This window comes from Miniopterus natalensis, chromosome 21 (genome assembly GCF_054644295.1).
Source record: "Miniopterus natalensis isolate mMinNat1 chromosome 21, mMinNat1.hap1, whole genome shotgun sequence".
NCBI classification, from domain to species: domain Eukaryota; kingdom Metazoa; phylum Chordata; class Mammalia; order Chiroptera; family Miniopteridae; genus Miniopterus; species Miniopterus natalensis.
Window position 1 is genome coordinate 7,754,224 of NC_142101.1, and position 19,708 is coordinate 7,773,931.

Here is a 19,708-nt window from a genome sequence, read left to right on the forward strand (position 1 = left end):
GTTTGGCTCATATCCTAGTACCTGCATGTAAGCGAGTGCTGCCTCCAAAGTGACCCCCCTGGGTGGCTAAACATAAATGTTTTAATGATCTCACCCTTGCTGAAAGTGTTTCAAAGCTTATGGCACATTTTTAAAAGTCCTCAATGCTGGAAATCCATTTTGGCTTTTTTTTTTTTGCCAAAAAATTTAGACCCAAACCTAGTAAATAATGACATGTTGGTCAAGACGGAGGGTAGAAACGCTGGCTTTTCTGTGTGAGCCTGAGCTGACTCCAAGGTGCTGCCAGCTTAGCTCGGAGATGTTTTGAATTGGGGCAAAATTGGGATTAATGTTTTGCTACCCAGGTTTATTTTGAAAGGCAGTATTCATTAGGGTATATTTTGGCAGTTTTTTTAAGACTTAAAAAGGTGTAGAAGATCCCAAACACGACAAAGCACTGGGAATATTCTCAGGAGCTGGAAATGAGTAGGTGAAGTAGGTGGTGAACTCCCTCGTTTTTGCCATTGGAGTAGGTGGTGGACTCCCTCGTTTTTCAGCAGAGGACCAGGGGATGAAGGTGCCCGCCTTGCCCTGGCCTGCAGCGAGCCATGCGCCTCAGACCACTGAGCAAGCCAAGTATAAATAACTCACCTGGTTATGGCTTCACCTTTTAACTGACTGAGTAAAGATTTAAAGACCACAGGTGTTCTGGAAACACTCTGAGGTTTAGGGGCTAAAAGAAAGCAACGTGTACTTTGATGATAAAGTTTCAAACCAAGCTTTCTGTTTCCCCACTGATAAAGTTTCCTTCAGCAAGGTGAGCAGAGAGAAGGGCAAGGAAAACAGTCAACAAAGGAAGGTGGTCGTGCCCTGGCCAGAGTGGCTCAGTGGATAGAGCATCAGCCCACGCACTGAGGGGTCACTGGTTCGATTCCTGATCAAAGGCGGCACATACCTGGGTTGCAGGCTCGATCCCCAGCCCCCATCGGGGCACATGCAGGAGGCAACCAATTGATGTTCTCTCATCGACGTTTATCAGTGGAAACCTTGGGTGAAGATTAACTAAAAAAAAAAGATGGTTATGACTAAGATTCTGGCAATAGCCAGAGGGAAGAGACCTGCTTCAGAGCGGTGGAAAGTGTTTCCTCACTGTCCTCATCACGCCTTTCCCCTTGGCAGGGGCTTCTTCCCAGTCATGGACACACCTGCGTGGGTCAGTCCGTGCCCCACACAGCAGTACCGCCTGCTGTTACTCCCAGTGACCCTCAGGGAGCTTGTGATGCCCGTCCCCATGGACCTGGACAGCTTGCTTCCCGAAGAGAGAAACGGCACACAGTACATGTCCCACTGAACCAAGGGTGTGGCCTGGGCATGAAGAGCCACCACCTTGCAGGGGTGATTGACCTTGACCATCAAGAGGAGGTAGGGCTGCTGTCACCCAGTGGGGCAGGGATGAATATGTGCCCAGGAGGCCCGCTCAGGCCCCTCTGGCTGCTCCCCCTGTCCTGTTTTGATGGTAAAGAGATGATTGCAGCAGCCTGGACTGAGAAGGGCCTGGGGAGCTGAGGCTTGGACCCCCCCCCCCCCCCCCCCCCCCCCCGCCGTGAGAGTCCGAATCACGATGGACAGAGGCACCAGGGGTCCAAAATGAACAGGAGAGGGGGCAGTGAGTGTCTGTGTCGGCTCCATCCCAGCTAGTTCCCCCCACTGAAATTCTGGAAGAGCTGCTCCCCAACCCCAGTGAAGGCAGGTCTGTGGCATGGGGGGCACTGTAGTGGACGCTGTGATGTCCCCTCAGGTCCCCTTTCAGGAATACGGACTTACTCTGGGCCACTGAAAGTGTCAAAGCCATAGCCCTCAGCCACTAGCCCTCTTTAGGGACCACCTCAGCCCTTGCTGGGATGGCCCGGTCAATGAATGACCGATGTGAGGGCATTGAAGGCCAGTCCTCACATCTCTGGACAGCTCCAGAGCCTGGAGGCCTTCGCTTGGTCTGCGTCGCAGCCTGATGTCTCCCTTGGCCCAATTCTGCTTCCTCCTCTGTGTCCACACCAATAGCACCTGCTAACAAACTTCCTGCTCTCTGACCTCAGAGCCTGCAACTGTCCCGCCCGCTAAGCAGTGATCTGCAGGGAACTGTTGGGGGGCCTGCGGATGGCTGCTCCTGAGGATCATAATTTGAGGAAGGAAACGGACAGTTTGCGGTCAGGCGTGCAGGCTTGTCTATGTGGTTGAGGGGACTGGTTAGGCTCCTGATGCTCCCGGGTAAGTTAGGATGTTAACCCCAAATCTCAGTTTCCACTGATAACCCATGGTCAATTTTTATTCATGAATTTATCTTTGCCATATGTTAACTGTTAGCAACTTATAGCCTTCTAGCCTTTTTACCTCTTGCACAAATGAATTCTATGAGCTCCTGCTGTTTGAGATAGTACTTCATAATTTTGGGTCATGTGTAATCCCTTCAAATTTCCTGGCATGTACCACACAACCACATTGACCCTGGCACCTGAACACACAGGCCCTCTGGGCCAGGGGTGGGGATGAGGGGAAGGAGGGTTCTGGAGCCTCTGCTCTGTCCGGTCGGTGGTCAGGGCCAGTTTGGAAAGGGCAGCCCTGCATCCAGCAGTCATTACAGACCCACGCCTTGTCTTTTAGTTGTTGGCAGTGTCAAAAGAATTTATTTCAAATCTGCTTGAGACTGTGGTAAAACTCAGGTTTTCCAAAAGGCAATACACAAAGTTCAACCAACCCCCAAAGACCAGAAAACACAGTGTTTGCAATCCAAAAAATACAAAGGCTGTGGATACCAATACAAAAATTAGAAAAAACACTCCCTCTGCCCCCTCCGTGCTTCCAGTGGGACACGAACACCAAAGGGACCAAGGGCTGCCACCAAACACCAACAACTAGTGACAAAGTGGATGCAATGGGGGAGGCGGGGAGGGAGAAAACGGGTAAAGAAAGGCAGGAAAATGGAAGTTCTGTTGACAGCCAAAACAAGGACACGAAGCTTTTCATTACTTTTTAAATTCCTTTGCCAACGTTAAACAAACATCTCTCATGCTTAATACAACAGTTTAGTGTGAAAGCGGCAATTCTGCATCATGCATTTAACACTTTCTGCTCTGCTCACTGCACTTGCTCTTGGTGCTGGGGACGTCTGGGCTGGGGGTGGCCCCCAGGAGTGGGAGGTGGGGAGGCCTTCCCCAGGCAGGACTCCCCAGGGAGCACCGGCCATGTTCCTGCTAGCACGGCTGCAAGCCGTCACTATTCCAAACCTGAAGCTTGTGGACTCTCAGCCTTCCTGAGCACCTGGCCTGGTAAGCGGGCCTCACCTCGCTGCCCAGGAGCCTCCGGGTCGTCCCAGGACTAGTACCCTTTGAAAGAGTCCCAGGGCTTCCAGATGAGTCTCCCCTGCAGGTCTCAACTCCCTCCTTGTGACTGAAATCCACGTCATTCATTGAAAAAGCTGGGGACCCACCTGAATGACAGTGCAGGTGAAGTCCCAGGGCTATGCTGAGCACCAGCCCCCTTCATCTTTGAGCCCCGTCAGCCTTCTAGGCTGCATGCAGGTGCACCTCACCTCACACTGAGACACCGGTTTCCAACTGTTCTCTTTGCCGAGATCTTTGGAAACAAAGATACACGATGGGTGGCGACTCCTTAGGTACCAGAACTTAAGGCAACCAAGGAGTCAGAAAGTGGGGGGTTCATCTCTTTCCATGTTGGGAGGGAACTACACACAGATGCCTTTGGGGCTAATAGCAAGAATGCTGATCGGCGGCCTGCTCCCGGCATCATAGGCAGAGAGTGCAGGCCTGGTGGGAATGGTGACATTCGGGACGTCACTCTCTATATTCATAGGAAGCCTGTTTTAAATGTCAGTTTTGCCCTGCAAGGCCAGGCAGCTGTGTAATAAATATGGTCCTAAGAGGCTTGGGTGGAAGACACTGGTCAGAGAACACTCTGGAAAGTTACCACGCAGGCTCGATTCATTGAACGTGAACCATTAGCCTAGACTCAATAGATGACAGAGTAGACTGTTTTTATTTAAAAAGCGTTATTCTGTAATCCTCGCAATATATCAGAGGAGGTAGGTTAGTATGACTAGTCCCATTTTCAGGTGGGGATACTGAGGCACAGAAGGATTGAAGAGGTTTGCCCCACCCGTACTTGAACCAGTATCAAAACCAGGTTAAAGTGAGCTTCTGAGGGCTGAACTTAGTGTCTGACCAATACATCCCACCCCAAACCTGCTCTTGTCTAGTTTAGTCCATTGAACATAAAGGGGCCAGGACGACCTGCTGGGAACGTGATGAATGAAAACTTCCAGAAGAGTCCTGAGATGTCCCAGGATCCGCACAGACTTGAATGTCTTCTAATGGAATCCGGTTAGATTTTTAACCAGGTAAAGGCCACAAGCCCATTAAGAAGTTTTTGTTGTTTCAGTCACAAGTGGCCAAGGAAGATGGAGTTTTGCTTCTAGGAATAGGGGTGGGGTGGGGGCTGGGACATCTTCAGTGACTACAAACAGGCCTGATAGGTTGGCTTCTGTTCCTGGCGGACCCCGTTTTCCCCATCTGCCCCTCGCGGGCAGGACACTGCAGATCAATGGGAAAGCCTAGTCTCGGTATTAAGACAAAGGCCTGCAGCACATGACAAACCACTAGCATAGCCCAGCGGTTCCCAGCCAGCGGTGTCCCCCAGGGGACATCTGGCAATGTATGTAGACACTGTTGTCACAACTAACTTGGGGGTTGCTACTGGCATCTAGAGGGTGGAGGCCCGGGACGCTGCTAAACATCTCCAGTGCACAGGACACCCCCGCAACAGGGCATTACCCACCCCAAGTGTCAATGGTGCTGAAGTCGAGAAACCCTGGCACCATCCCAGGCCTTGTGATAGTGCATCTCAGCATTCACACGTGAGTCCCCAAGGCTTTGACCCACCCTGAGCATCTCACAGCCAGCAGGTGGCCGTGGGACCAGCAGCAGCAGCATCTACGGGCCACCAGCTCACCTGTGCCGAAGCACACCTTCACAGGGGACCAAGCCCTACACTTGCAATCAGGGCGAAGGCTGAAACACAAACACCCCTAGAAAAAGTACGTGCAGGCCCTGCATTCTCCTGCTTTCCCGAGAACCCGAGATGCTCCGGGCGGCAGAGGGCGGGGGCAGCAGGAGCATATGGACAGGCCTGTGCCCCCCGCTCCGGGTGAAGTCCACAGTGTGGCCCAGGCTCACTCTGGGCACCCGAGGATGCTGTCACAACTACAGACTCCACACAGGGCCGAAGATTCAGCCCAGAACCACATCCAGTTTATAGGTCAGTTCCTTCGTGGGTTGGGATTACTGGGATCTAAACTGGTTAGAAGGGGGGGGGGAGGGCTGTGTAATTTCTTGCCTTCCTTTGAATCAGGAGCTAGGAGGCTATGCAGTGAGATGCTATTGGAAACTTTTTTAAAGAGATTAATTCTAAAAGGAAAGGCATAGACTTTGACTGAACTTGCTCACCAGCAAAGAACAAACTGCAGAAGAACCAGGGAACAGAGGCATAATTTACAAGGCAGGGGAGCCTGACATTTTACATTACTCGGAACTCCCGTCTCACTGAAGCCGCCTCACAGATGGACACCGAGTTACTTCTCAGCCTGCCCAACAAAAGCATCATCTTGGTATAATTTTTATGTACAAAAGTGTCACCACAGTGTAAAGGAACAGGGAATTCGATGGCCGATGAGATTCCCAGGGCCTCCTGGGAGGGTGACGTAAGGCCACGAGGAGCTGATGGGTCCCTGCTCCGTGTTGCTGATCCCCCGACACACGAGTGTGTGGCATGGACCTGCCTCTCTCTTAGGTCCATTTTTGTCCCTGAAAGGTGTTTGTGCTGAAGACAGGAGAGGAGGCTGAAGGACAGCCTGACACGGCCCCTGGTATCAGCCGTATTGCTTCTGTGCTCTGGAGGTGACAGAGAAGGTAGAACCATGCTACTCAGGCATCCACAGGACCTCCCAGTCTGCTGACTGCGGTGGGACTGGGCAGGGCATTTTGGTGGCTTCTCTCTGAATTTCAGGTAATTTTCTTCCCAAAGAGGCCACCTGAAATTGGGGGCATGTCCCTTCCCTCTGTCCACATCTCCCTGGGACGCAGGTGCTGGCTCTCCGAGGTGACCCCATGTCCAGGCAGAGCTTCGATGATTCTGGGAGCTCCCCAGCCTCTCATCTGGATTCCACTGTAAAAAGCTCCCTTCTCCAGGAAGCCCTCCCTGCCTTCCCAGTTGCACTCTTTTTCCCAGTGCACTGGCCTCATTTTTTCCAGAAGACATTTCCCAAAGCCGATGCATCTGGACCTGCGGGCCATGACTTCGCTGGTCCCGGGAAGGCGTAGCTCCTCTGTGCCCTCCAATCTTCAGGCATCTTCCCCACCCTCCAAGCCGAGTCCACCGAGAGCTATGGCAAAGGAGTGAAGCTAAGGAACATGGAAGCAGAGAAGAGAGGCAGCTGGTTGCCAGGACCTTGGCGGGCGAGGCTTAAGCACCAGACAGCTCCTGAAGCCACCAGGCAGCCGGCCCAGCCACCCACACCTGTGGCCACAGCTGGACAGGGCAGCCTGTGGTCCAGGAGCAGGGGCTCGAGGTAGGATTTGCGGACCTGCTGAAGAGAGGGCAGGATCTGCACGGCGTCGGCCGGGTCGCTCAGAAAGCAAGTGCGGTGTCTAAACAAGCAGCTAGAACCAAGTAAACACAGTTGGTGCCGGTTTACGGGCGAAGTTTTATAAAAACCCAATCCAGCGAATAGACTAGTTACTCCTCAACCTCAAAAATAAAATGCTTGATAAAATATATTCTTGTAAAAAGGAGGAAGGTTTACTTCCAGGTGGAGATGGAGGTGGCAGATGACAAGAGGAAGGGGGCGAGGGAGGCAGAGAAAGTGCCTGGGGACAGGACCAGACCCTGGAATGAGCTTTTTCTGAGAGATGGACATGATTCGACGTGGGTCTCAAAGGAGAAGGTTAGTGCTCCCAGCAAGTGGGGGGACTCACCCAGGGCCCCACCCAGCCATGCGGCCTCTGCACACCCAGGCTCGTGCTGGGAAGCTGGGAGACAAGGAACGCAATATTGCTGTCTACTTCCCACCTCTCCAGAGGTCCTGCTGCCCGGTCACCGAGGGCCACCCTGCCCTTGGGGCCGCTTCCTGCTCATGATGCTTCCATGGTGACAGATGGGTCTCAGAGCAATGGTGGACCGGCTCTGAGAGGCTTCCCGGGGTCTCGCGTCTTGTGTGTGGTGAGTCTGAGCGTGGCACAGCTCGGGAGAGCAGCTCAGGCAGGTTTGCAGGTGACCTCTTGGGGAGCCGGTTCCAGAAAAGCCACCACCAGGTGGAGACTTGTCACACAGGTCATTCCAATTTCAATTGCAGTGTTTTCTTCTGTGTTTAAGAACCAAGGACTTGAGTAGATTAATTTTAGCAGACTAGTGTGTATGTGTGTGAGAGAGAGAGAGATTGGTTGATGAATGAAGGACCTACAGGAAATCATTTAGAAGGCTCTTAACAGTTCAATAAGAGGCAAAGAACAAATGAATAATTAGTGCCCCTTTCTATGCATCCTGGATTAGGTCTGCAAGTGGGAGAACACATTGAAGTCTCCAGGACCAAAAAGCTAAAGAACTTTTCCTGGCAAAGATGGGAACCTGCCACCTTGGGACTCTGAAGGAGTGACGCCCAGCAAAGGGTGGACACTTGGGACGTGGGTTCCAAAGGGTCTCCTGCCTCCTGCTCTCAGGACACCAGTCACAAAGTTTTCCCTCCTCTCAACATCTGCTCTCCTCCCCAAAAGACCAGCTCTGAAAACAGATGGCAGGAAACAACCGTAAACCCCAAATACTTCTCACTCCCCCGAGAAAGGTCCTCTTTGTGAGTATTTGAACCGTCCAGGCGGGACCAAGGGGAACATACACCCATGTTCTCCACGACAGTGGTCTCAGCAGGCCCAGCCTGCAGACCCATCCTCTGTCCCTCAAAGAAAACATGTCTCTAAGATACTCAGTGACTTCTGGGTGGCACCGTGGCATGGTCATCTGCCCGCGTGGTTGTTGAACTCAGCGAGGGATGGTGGGCTTCTCCCAGACGCCCGTGCAGGGCTGGGGCTGGGGGCTAGTTGCCCGACAGCTTTGGCCGCCCCAGGTTTGTCGGCACTTCCAGTCCTGTGTGCAGGGTGACCTGGAAATGAAGGCAGGTCACGTGAGGGTGGAGAGGCTGCCATGAGAGCCCTGAGTGCCCAGAGCACGGTCGCCATGTGCTGTGCTCTGCTTGCCAGGGTCCCCACAGGCAGCAGCTCCTCTGTGTTGTGGGTCTGCCTTTTATGATGCCACTAATGTAAGGTCCACGAGTTTGCCCCCAGGAGCAGGCCTGTGCCTCTCTCCTCATAAATGAACCACCCAGCTGCCCTGGTGCCACTCTGCCCTCGTGGCCAGGAGCTGGGCAAGGCTGGCTCTCTGCTGCAGTGGGTGAACTGGTCGTCTGTTGGCTTCCACTTTCTCCCCATGGCCCTCTTTCCTTTCCTGTACCCGTCCCATTAACCCTGTGGTTACCAGCCCATCACTCAGGCTGCCTCAAAGCCCATTTGCAAGTGAGTGGATGCACAAATCAATCAGTAAGGAGTTGATGCAGACCATCAACATCCAAGGCCACGGGCACCACAGAGCAGGTCTTTGCCCCCACCCCCTGCTCCCTGGGGCAAGAGGACTCTGCTGGAGACAAGGGAGGGCACCTCCATACTTCTCCCCCTCCCTTACACCTTCCCTGGGGAGCTCCTGAGCCATCAGTACCCCACTAGGACCAGGACCAGCCATGAGCCCTATAAGGACAAATTTCCTGCCTGCTTCATGCGGGGGGCCAGAGAGGGGCAGAGGGGCTAAGGGGGAATAGGACAGGACTCACAGCGCCTAAGGGAGTGGTCTCTCCCCAACTCTCCTCCCAGGAGAAAGCCACACGATGGCTCCAGGATGGCTCGGCACCCCCACCCAAAGGCCCTAGCACGTGCCTGGCCATCAGGGTCCACGCCGGGCAGGGGCGCTGACTCTCCTCCGACTGCTTCCCCAGAGAATGGGGTCACTTTGTCTTTCCCACCCATCCCCCTGCCCCGATCCCTTCCAGGGCTTCTCCCCAAGCTGCTGCCTAGGAGCCTCTGCTCCTTTCAAATGAACAACTAAGCACTTATGCAAAGCGGACGGTCTCCAGAGAATGCCCAAGGCGGGCGCTAGGTAAGCTCTCTGCCTGGGCAGGCACCGAAGTGGGCTTCTCTGTGGCCTGCTCTGCCCAAGCGCCCTGGGGGACACCCCGGAGCAGCAGGGGGAGCAGCCAGGCAGGCCTGGGGCGGGGGGCCGAGGTACCTGCACGTTGCGGTTGAGGCTAAGGGCCGGCATGAAGACGCCGTCCACGTGGCTGAAGGCCGTGGGGCCCTGCTGCTGCCCGTTGATGAAGAAAGTCAGCGTGTGCTTGTTCAGGTCCAGCAGCACGCCCACGGTCGCCCCCTTGCACACGCCGCCTTCGGTCCTGGGGGAGAGAGGCCCCAGGAAGGCCGTCACCACGCCTAGCCTGGGATAGGCGATGGCTCAGGGAAATCACCTAAAGGATACGGGACACCCGCACCTAAAAACAGGCCCTTCGGTGGTTGGGGGCTGTTCTTCTGGGCTTATGATCCTTCTTTTGAAGTGCGCTCACCTGTGAAGGGGCCACGCGGGAAGACCTTGCCCTTCAGGTCAGGCGCCTTACCCTAGGGACCAGGCGATGCAGCCCCTTCTTGCTGACCGTATCTGAGACCTGGGCCTCGGGGAGTTAGGGTTCTAATGAGCGGGTCCCACTTGAAAGCGTAGGGAGGGACGAGGGAGGGGAAGGCTCCTTTACCTGCCGAGGTAAAGAACCGACTTGGTGCCCTTTTCGGTTTTAGCCAAGTGAGGACGTGGAGATCGTGGAAGAGGCAGACAGCCAGGCCCTGGGGAGATTGTGAAGGGCCCCACCTGATTCAAATGGTCTCCCTGGAAATATCCTGGGGCTCTGTGAGGAAGCCATGGCAGGGGACAGGTGCTGAATCTGTCTGAGTCACCATCCCACAGGCCATCAGCAGCGGAGCCTTGGGAATAAACTGTGCAGCTTAATTGATAAATATCGGTGACACTACATTTCGTGGCGGTGGACATTCATACCCACTTTGCTGGAAGCACCTTTAATCAGGTGAGCAGCAGGCTCCAGGGGGCCTCGGCTGACCTGCCTCCTCCTAGAGGGACTCCCCTTCCCCGGGGTCTTAACCTTGACCTATGTCTGATAAGAAAACCCTCTTTGTCCTGTGCTGATTGGGAATGAGCCACCGGCTGGAGGCCGAAGGTGGGGCAGAGAGTGGGAAAGTTGGGAGGACTCGGGGCTGATAGGAGGGGTGCTTTTTCAGAGGGCCCCTGGGCAGGGTCCTGCAGGTGGGAAAAGGGAACTAGAACAGGCCATTGGTGCTATTTGGACACTGACCACCAGGTGCCGGTAGTGACCCGTCTGAAGCACAGGAGTGTGCCTCCCACCCAAGTGCAGCCTCCACCCAAGGTCAGCACCGCCCAGCGGCCCGTGCTCCCTGCTGCACCCCATCACCCCACACCCCCATCACCCGGGGGCTCTATGTGCAGGCTCCCCCACCACACATGCAGAACCGGGTCAAGGTCCCCTGTAGCACCACCAATTAGCCTGGTGACTTGGGCCATGGTTAACCCTTCTAAGACCAGGTCTGGTCACCTGTAAAACAGCAGCAACAATAGGACTTTTGTGAGGACTCAAGGAGATCATGTAAATCGGGTGCTTCCCACAGCGGCTGGCACAAAGTAAGCACTCAATAAATTCTCCCTGCTTTCATTCCATCAGCAGGCAGTGCGTCTCGGTGCTGGTTTGGCTTAAGCAAGCAGACACCGAGCTGGTGGGCCCGGGCTTGGTCCCCTCTGTGGTCTATGAACAGGAGGCTGGTTGGCCTGCAGCACCCAGACAGCCCAGAAAGAGGGTGCAGGGGGACAGAGCTGCCCCTTCCTCCAGGCGTGTGGAGATAGGGGTCCCTGCCAGTGAAAAGACAGGTGGAAAGGGTCTGGTCAGCTTCTAGCTCCCCTGGGGATTCTTGGGCAAGTCTCTGTCCCAGACCATGACCCCTAAGGCCAAATGCAGGACCTGAGGGTGGACCCAGAGCACAGAGAACCTCCAGGGCCGGCTTTGCCCAGAGCTGGGCCCAGTGAGGTTGGCTCCCGGAGGCTCCTTGCCTCTCCTGATTGTGAAGACAACCCATAGTCGACCAGGAAGGAGACCCACAGCAAGGAGGTGGCCCCGGGTGGCCACACTCTCCATATCTGGGTCCTTGGCCAATGCTGGCTCCAGGCTTTTCCATCGCCCCGCCGCCTACACACAGAACCCCTGGGGGAGAGGAGGAAGAGAACACTGCACTGTGATGGGGGGTGGGGAACCCACTGCCTTCTCTGTCTGAGGAAAGGCCAAGGCACAGGTCCCTGGAGGACCCAGGCATCAGGGCATCTTCCCAGGGCAGCCCCAGGGCAGAGCCTGCCCCTCCCAGGCCTGCCCTGTTGGAGGGCGCTGCCCAGGCCTAAAGCCCACTGGAGGCGGGGTAGCAAGAGGGGTTGATCCAGGTAAACTGCCATGGGGGCGGCAGCTGCTCCCTCTGCGGGGACCTGGTCACAGCCACGAGGCCATCGGCCCTGCAGTAATTGAAGCTGGGCTGGCGGAGCGTGGAGGAAAGTGGAGCAGAACCAGGGAGAGACTGCATCTGAGGATCCCGTGGATCCTGGGCGTGTCTTCCCGAATAACCTGTCCGCTTCGCTCATCTGGGCTGTGATCAGTTCCGCCTGGTCCGAGTCAAAGCCACTTGGACATCGGACACCAACGTGGCTGAAAACATCTCCCCACATTCCCGATACCAGAAGCAGGGCAGAAGGAACATGGGTCCCGCGGGGCCCTGGTTCCCAGACCCCAGCGCGAGGAGGGCAGGGCACGGGGCGGGCGCACCTGTTGGTGTGGGAGTTGCAGTGCATGAACCAGCTGCGGTTGTTGTCCACGTACATGGCCCAGGCCTTGTCGTCCTTGCCCAGCATCATGTCCTTGACCACGCTGGCCCTGGCCACCCCGAAGGCGGGGTCGGGGTGGTTGTCGTACCGGTCCACGTGCAGTTCCCAGTAGTGCACGCCCTTGGAGAATGCCGCCGTGCCCAGCACCACCCGGTCGTCGTAGCTGCTGCAGGTGGCGGTCTGGTTGTCATTGGATAAAATGATGTCCCGGTGCCCCGAGTTGGGGTCAAAGGTGAACCAGGCCACTGGAAAGGAAGGAGGCAGGAGGAGCAGGTCAGGGGATGGAGTTTGCTGGCAGTCTCGAACCTGGGCTCAGACACAGGCTTAGGCGCATCTCTCAGGAAGTCGGCACCCGCAGGACATGTCCCTCCCTGTGTGATCTGCACACGCATGCACACACACTAACACATGCACATGGGCACACGCTCACATGCACTCCCTGATCTGTGTTCATCCATGTTCCTGATCCCATGAACCCAACTTGCCAAGAAACCCAGACACTCAGGCCTCAAAGCCCCACATCTAATGCGTTTCGGGGAGTCTTGGCTTCTGGCTGTTCCGCTCGCTTCACACTGTGTGAGTGGAAGGGGAAGTGGACATTGAGACACAAGAGGGAAAGCGATGTAACCAGTCACAAAGCTCCATTCGCCTGTTTTACAGCCCATCAGGGGCTCCCCCTTTTGCTCCCCCAGCCCATCTAGTTGTGGGAAGTGAGGCCTCTCCTTAAAGTTATGGCCAAAACACACCGGGCGAGGTCTGCATGTCTCCAGGCCAGGAGACCTTGTGGTTTATAAAATGTCTCTGCAGGTCACACCGTGTGCAGAGAAGCATCACAGCTGCGCCCTTGATGACACCGTCTGCTCCTGTCCTCCCCCTTCCCCGTCCCCGTCCCGGAGGCAATCCAGCCTTGTCCTGTTTTCCTCGGCAATGGGGATGAGCCAGGGTAAATGACGCCAGTAAACACAGGGTCCGCACCCTGGAGCCCCTGCAGCCCGGCAGGGTGGCCTGGGTTAGCAGGACAGGCTCGGGCACGCCTTCCTTATTCACGTCACGGCTCCCGCTACGCGCTCAGCCCATCGTTGTTGATGTGGTCGTGTTGCCGGGAACCTGGAGGCTACAGCCAGGTGTGGAAGCCACCAGATCTGACCTCTGCAGTAGGTATTCAGGGGACAGGTTCCCGCTGCAAGGAAGGCTCGAACCGGGGCTGGCGTGTGCCTTCTCTCTGGGACTGTCCTGCCTGCTCGGGGTCCCTCGGAAGTGGGACTTTCGTGCCCTGAGTCTCTCAGCTGCTAGTGTCCTTTGCTAGGCCCAGTAAATGGGGGGAAGGAATGTCTGTCTTTCATGGATTGTGAGGAGGGTGGAGCAGGCGAGCAGAGCAGGGACAGAGCTGGGGGACTCTAGCCTCCCTGCCACCTCATTCCCCCCACTCCCTCACTGCTACGTGAGGTGGTGGTCGTCCTGGTCCCTGGGATGAAACGTGGGCTCCTCTTCTGGAAGCTCTCCCATAGCACCTGCATCTGTCTCCCCCGAGAGACCCGGTGCTCACCGTCGGATGTCTGCAGGACGACAGTTTTACTGTAAGGCCCGACGCCGGAGGAGTTGAAGGCCTTGACCCTGGCGTTGTAGGTGCTGTTGAAGTGGAGGCCATCGATGGTGCACAGGGTCTCCTTGCCGACATACACCTCCTAAAAGAGAGCCAGGACTGCTCATTAGGCACCTCTGTCACCTGGAAAATCTCCCCCAGCAACATTAAAAGGGTTAGAGTTATGCCCAGCCTGAGTGGCTCAGTGACTGAGCGTCGACCCATGAACCTGGAGGTCACGGTTCGATTCCCGGTCAGGGCACGTGCCCGGGTTGCAGGCTCGATCCCCAGTAGGGGGTGTGCAGGAGGCAGCCCATCAATGATTCTCTCTCTCTCTCCCTCTCCCTTCCTCTCTCTGAAATCAATAAAAAAATATATTTTTAAAAAGTGTTAGGGTTATGGAATAAGAAGAATTTGGATAAGTGGTGGCAGGGGCACAGACCACGTCCCAGTTGGGCACTAACCCTCACTGTTGGCCGACCAAGCCCTCTGCCTGTGAGGCTGTGAGCTGTGGCGGGTCCTAGGGAGGCAGGGAGGGACCACAGGTCTGCAGTCAGCAGGACACAGCCTCTGCTGAGTCAGCCCTTTGACATCAGGCCTCCAGGGGATGGAGGTGCAGAAACCCCGCCCCCTTCTTGGATGGAACAGTAGAAGGTTGTTGGTTTCCAATGGGAATTTAAGCTAGACAAATGAGCTAAGCATCTAAATAAACAAAATAGCCTATATTTTAATAAGAAGGATCATTCCACGTGACGGGAAAATGCAGACAGAGGAAGGGGGTGACCAAGCCCAGTGGGTTCAAGTGCATTCGGGCTGGAGCCGCTTCTGGAGTGAGAGGGGTGCTCCAGGCCTCCCCATCTCCTCTCCCTTGTGTCCCCCACCCCTTCCCCACCCTCCAGCTGCTTTTTGTCCTGGCCTCCGGGAGGGTGAGACATTTCTGTATCAGACCCCAAAGATTCTTTTCTAGGGTTTTACTTTTACCCCCATTCACTTCAAACTTAAACCCCTTGTACCTCTCCCAGGTGTCCCTACTCTGTCTAAATCACCTTTCCTGCCTGGCTGTGGAGGGGGATTACTCTTCATTTGTTTTCCCAAGTTACTAATGACAACAGCTTCTCGGGACAGAAAGCAGGAGCCCTAAGGAGACCCAGAGTTTGTGCTTCCTGGTGTTCATGTCACAAAACCACTTACAGTAACTCGAACTTCAGAGCGTCAAATCTCAAGGTAAGTTCTAGTAGGGGTCTGGGCTGGCGTGGGGGCTGTCCCGGGGTTTCCACCAGATGGGGGAGTGGAAGATGCATTTCTGGCTCACACGGAGCCTATATTATCCCCGTGACATTTCATCATTGGGTCCTGTGTTTCAGGTCACCTCATCCAACAGCCATTTGTCAAGTGTCTTCCACACACACCATGGCAGGTAAAATAAATAGTGAACCAGGCATGGCGAGGTATGAGAGAGCTTTGAGGGGCTGGGAGCTGTGGGAGGGGGAGATGTGGAGGTGTTGAAGAATAGATAGGGCTGGACTGCTGGGGTCAACTGGGAGGTAGGTATGTGCGAGGTAACATCTTTTCTGAGCTCTGCTCCAGCTCAGACCTGTGTCAGTCTCACGGTAGGTCCTCTTGGATTTTCTCTGTGGCCGCCACCTCTGCCTGCAGGCCCTGCCCTCGCCTAGCCCTTGGTAGAGAGACCCTTCATCTCCCATGAGCCCAGACACCCCCTGACCTTCTTGCTTTTCTTGGAAAACAGAAAACTTATTCCTGCCTCAGGGCCTTTGCACCTCCCGTCCCTCTTTCCTTGGGGCCAATACCCTCTCTTGTGGCATCAGAGCTAAGGGGCCTCTTAAGCTGGTCTGGAGGTTGGGGCAGTGGGAGCCACTCCCGTCCTGCTCATTAGGGCCCCCCAGACCAGCAGCAGGGCTCACCCGAAACTGCCCCCCGTTGCCATCATCCAGCTCCAGGATGTAGCCGTCCACGGGGCTGTGGGTGAAGGGCGGCATCCTCCAGGCCAGAGTGACGCTGTTGTTGCGGGTGCAGCACTTCTCCAGCTGCAGCAGGGGGACGGGTGGCACTGCGACAGGGACCGGCCAGCGTTAGAGCACAGTCCCCCCTAAGGCACCAGATCACCCTGGCCCCCCATCCATCCCAGGGGCCCGCCCCGAGAAGGAAGGCTGGCTGAACTCCTCACTGGCCACCCTGCGGCCCCTCCCGGCCTGTCCTGTGCACACCTCACCCTGGGGTCGAGACTCAGGCTGGGCTGGAGGGCAGGCACGGGTGTCCAGGAATCTCAGGGGCCACGGCAGGGGCCTCACCCCTCTGAGGAAGGGCGGTCCTCTCCCCACCCACCCGCTGACAATCACTGGTTTCCACCATTGGGCTGGAAGAGCCTGTGGCGATTTCATAGAGCCTCCGTCCATGTGCCACAGGGACCCTCTGGGGACATTATGCAGCTCACACCTGAGGCTGGGAAGGTGCTGGGTTGGGGGGAGACTGTAAAATGCAAAGACACATTTAAGCCTTTGGCTGGGAGCATTTAATTTTTTTATAAGAGAAATTTTACTTAGAAAGTTACAGAGGTAGAAGTGAGCCAGCTTGGCTGCGTAGGCTCAGGAAACAAGTGACGGAGGCAGAAGAAGGGCCCTTGGAGCTTAGGAGGGAGGAAGGCAAAGGTAATGGGCCTGGGGAGGAAGGAAACAGGGGAGGGAAAGGTGCATGTGTGCTCCCGAGAGGGAGAACACAGTGGGAGCATTTTAAAGGCCCAGGGAACCGGACCCTGGACAGAGGGGCAACCCCGGAGTATTGGACAGTCAACCCATGGAAGTAGGGATTTGAATCAAACAAATCAGAAACTCTATAAAGGTGAGATTGGGAGAATGTTTTGTTCTAAAGCTGTGTTCAGGCTCAAGAGATTTTAGACGTAAACCCAGTCCACACTGCCATTTTTAAAAGGGAAAACTGTAACATCAGTTAAAACTACAGATTTCATTTTGGGGCCAAGTATGAGGGCCTCGTCTTCCAGGTTTCACCTGACAGTTCAGCTGGGTGCAACCCCTGCCCGATTTCAAATTTGGCGGCCTGAGACCCTGGCCTCAGTTTACCAGCACGGAAGAGCCCTCTCTCTGTCCCTGGGCCCTGCGATTCACTCTCCCCCTTCTTCTGTGAATCCCACAGCTCCATCCACCTGGAGCAGCATCTGGAGAAGCTCCAAGCCTCCTCCTTCAGAACCCCAACTTTCTAGAGCCACCCCTCCTTCCTGCCCCCACCTGCCAGGCTCCTCCTGTCCCTCAGCACCACGTCTCGTTTAGACCTGGGGCGCCTGACATTTTCAAACCTCCCCCAGGTGCAAGCTGCATGTGGGGTGAGCATGGAGATGGGCGAGAGGCTTGTTCCTTTAGTTTAAAAACCGCCACATATTTTGCAGGTGAGGATTTTCCAGAGTTCACAGATTCTGTGGGTGGGGCACTCAGCCCTTTGACATTTGGAGTTAAGAAATCTGACAGCTTTATTCCCTCTCCTGAGCATACCCTTGATGCCTCTGGAGAAGGATTCTGGGTCTGGCTAATTTTGTCACTTGGGCAAGTTATGCAAAATTTACATAAACCTTAGCCTGTGTCCCCCGTGGTTCTCTGAACTCACTTCTTACCACCTTCCACCTGGTTCCCTCTCCTCTCCCCTCTGCCCTTCTTGCTCATCTTGGAACACAGAAAATTTATTCCTGCCTCAGGGCCTTTGCACTTGCCACCCCTCTGTGGCCTGGAATGCTCTTCCCTATTTTGCATCTCTCTCCTCCTCACCTCAACATACTCCCCGAGGCGCCTTCCAGAAAAGCACCTGCCACTAACAGACAATATATTATAGATTGGTTTGTGTGTAGTCTATTTTGTTCTCTAGAACATCAGCTTGATATTTTGAGGGAATTTATAAGGTTGTTCCCGGCTATGTCCTCAGGCTGGCACATGCAGACACCAATGAGTGTCTCTGACCAAACAAATGATCCCCTTTTACTAATGGGCTCAAACCAGGGTGCTACCTGCCCTAGGTCACCCAGCTAGTGGGTGGCTGAGCTGGGACTTGAGCTAGGTCTGTGGTGTGGGCGTCCCTCCCTGTCCACTCGGCCTCCCTCCCAGGATCACAGTTTTCTAGTGGCACTAAGCTGCCCTGCAGAGGGGACACCTGTTCTGAAAGAAGCGTGGACTAAACGGCCAGTCCCGGCTCACCCCTACATTTCATCTGAATGAAGTCCAGCTGGTGGATGGCCTGCAGCAGCGGCTCGCTGTCCAAGGTCAGGTCAAACTCCGCGGACACCTTGGGCTCCAGGGCGCCTTTGACCCACTGCTCCTGAGACACCTGGACACGCTTGATCAGGGCATCCGAGATCTGAAAGGGAGCACAGAGGTTAAGGTTTTGATTTGCAAAGGAAAACTCTTGCAGCAAATGGTGAGGGAGGAGCGGGGGCTTTGTCTCTGTGCTCAGGGGCAGGAAGGGGCTGTGCTCAGCTCGTGCTCAAGCCTTGGAGGAGAGGAAATGACCCCTGCCAGTGTGACACCAGGCAAGTGCAAATGCACTGTGTTGTTTAAATCATATTTTAAAGGCTCGATCATGTTAAATGTGAAGTGCACTGGCTATTTAAAGAAATTAGGCCAAACTCTTTTGTGAAACAAATGACACTTTAAAAAAATACACAAAAGTAATCTTTATTCTACCCCTTTTGCTAGATCTAGTACTTTGCAAAGTGAAAAGACTAGTAGTTTGTCACAGGATCTGAAGAACGCATCTCCTATATCCCCAGAATTTGGAAGCTCACCTCCCCGAACCGTGTTTCCTCCAAATTATTTCGCAGCTTCTGCTCCAGCTTCTCTGTGCGTCACACCCAGAGCCCTGCTCTCCTGGGCCGGAAAGTCCTGCCCATTCAGACACTTGGCACGTCTCCCTTTAGAGCTGTGAGGCTCTAAACTAAGCAAGGGGATTCATCATTTTCTCCACAGATGGAGGGCTGAGCTGCAGTCTGAATCACTGCCATGTGCCCAAGAGACACTCGTGACCCTGAGCCAGCCTGGCGGCAGTCACCTGTCCAGGCCTGCAGGACGCTGCAGCCTTGAGGTTCAAGCCATGTGGATTCTGCTAACTCACTTCTTTCCAGCTTGCTGGGCAAAGTCTGTCCTTTCCCATTGGTGGGGAAAGTGCTGCATTGGGGTGTCTGAAAATCAAAGCATAAAAGCATGGCCTTTGGGCCAAGAGATGATGACACTTGACCTGCTCATTTAATAATGAACAGAACCAAGGTCACAGCTAGTGAGAGGGGGTCAGGAGGAGACCTTGGGTGTTCTGGAACCCTTGAGCAAACGACCACTCAGCTCCAGGCTGGTGGAAGGGACCGTGCTAAACCTTCGCCTAGGCTGGGAAGTGGCGGTGGAGTTGGAGGGAGGAAGCCCAGCCCGGCTGGTGCCCTCGGGAGCTGGCTCACCTGTAGGAACCCGGAAGGGTCGTTCTCCTTGATCACCTCCAGGCAGTACTCCATCAGCCCCGTGGACTGGCGCAGCTTCAGCGTGCAGTGGTTGATCTGGTCCCAAACCATCTGCGGGGGAAGAATCCCTAGTCACCTGCTGCTGAGCTCCATGTGCCCTCTTTACTGGGGCGCAAATGGACCCACTTCCCAACACGCGGGGCCTCAACACCCAACAGAGCAGGCGTCCTAAACTCTGGATAGACGAGCAGAGAAAGCGCATAGTCTGAACCTCTCTCGCTGCTTGTCTCCTTTCCCACTTGGTCTCGGATCACTCGATGGGTGCAGCTGCTTTGCTGGTAAACCACAGACCATCCCCAATACTCATTCCTTCTTTCTTTGAAAGTCCTATTTTCTGATTCAGTTGGGAAATGTCTATAGAACAGATCAAGCCTCAGGATGAGGCAGCCCTTAGTCAATGCAGTGTGCTCAGGGGTGTCTGCCTGGACCAGGAACCCAGTGCCGTGGGAGGGGAACCCCCTCCCCTTGCTGGATGGGGGTCGTGTTATTATTACTGATTATTGAGTGCAAGACACATCAGAGGC

The 19,708-nt window shown here is 55.0% G+C and overlaps 1 protein-coding gene across 3 annotated transcripts in view; it reads right to left on the reverse strand.

Annotated features, from left to right (window-relative positions):
- Positions 1–8,083: 8,083 nt before the first annotated feature.
- TRIM67 (tripartite motif containing 67) overlaps positions 8,084–19,708 on the reverse strand; it is a 38,069-nt gene continuing 26,444 nt past the window's right edge. For 2 of the 3 annotated variants that reach the window (XM_087828976.1, XM_087828974.1), the window contains 7 exons: positions 19,125–19,235; positions 17,878–18,037; positions 15,586–15,731; positions 13,628–13,766; positions 12,023–12,326; positions 9,373–9,535; positions 8,084–8,200 (listed from right to left, as the gene is read on the reverse strand). In XM_087828976.1, coding sequence (XP_087685102.1) covers positions 8,135–8,200; positions 9,373–9,535; positions 12,023–12,326; positions 13,628–13,766; positions 15,586–15,731; positions 17,878–18,037; positions 19,125–19,235 — 1,089 coding nt within the window. In that variant the 3' untranslated portion in view covers positions 8,084–8,134. The remainder of the gene's footprint in view (positions 8,201–9,372; positions 9,536–12,022; positions 12,327–13,627; positions 13,767–15,585; positions 15,732–17,877; positions 18,038–19,124; positions 19,236–19,708) is intronic. The other variant, XM_087828975.1, reaches the window with a different exon arrangement.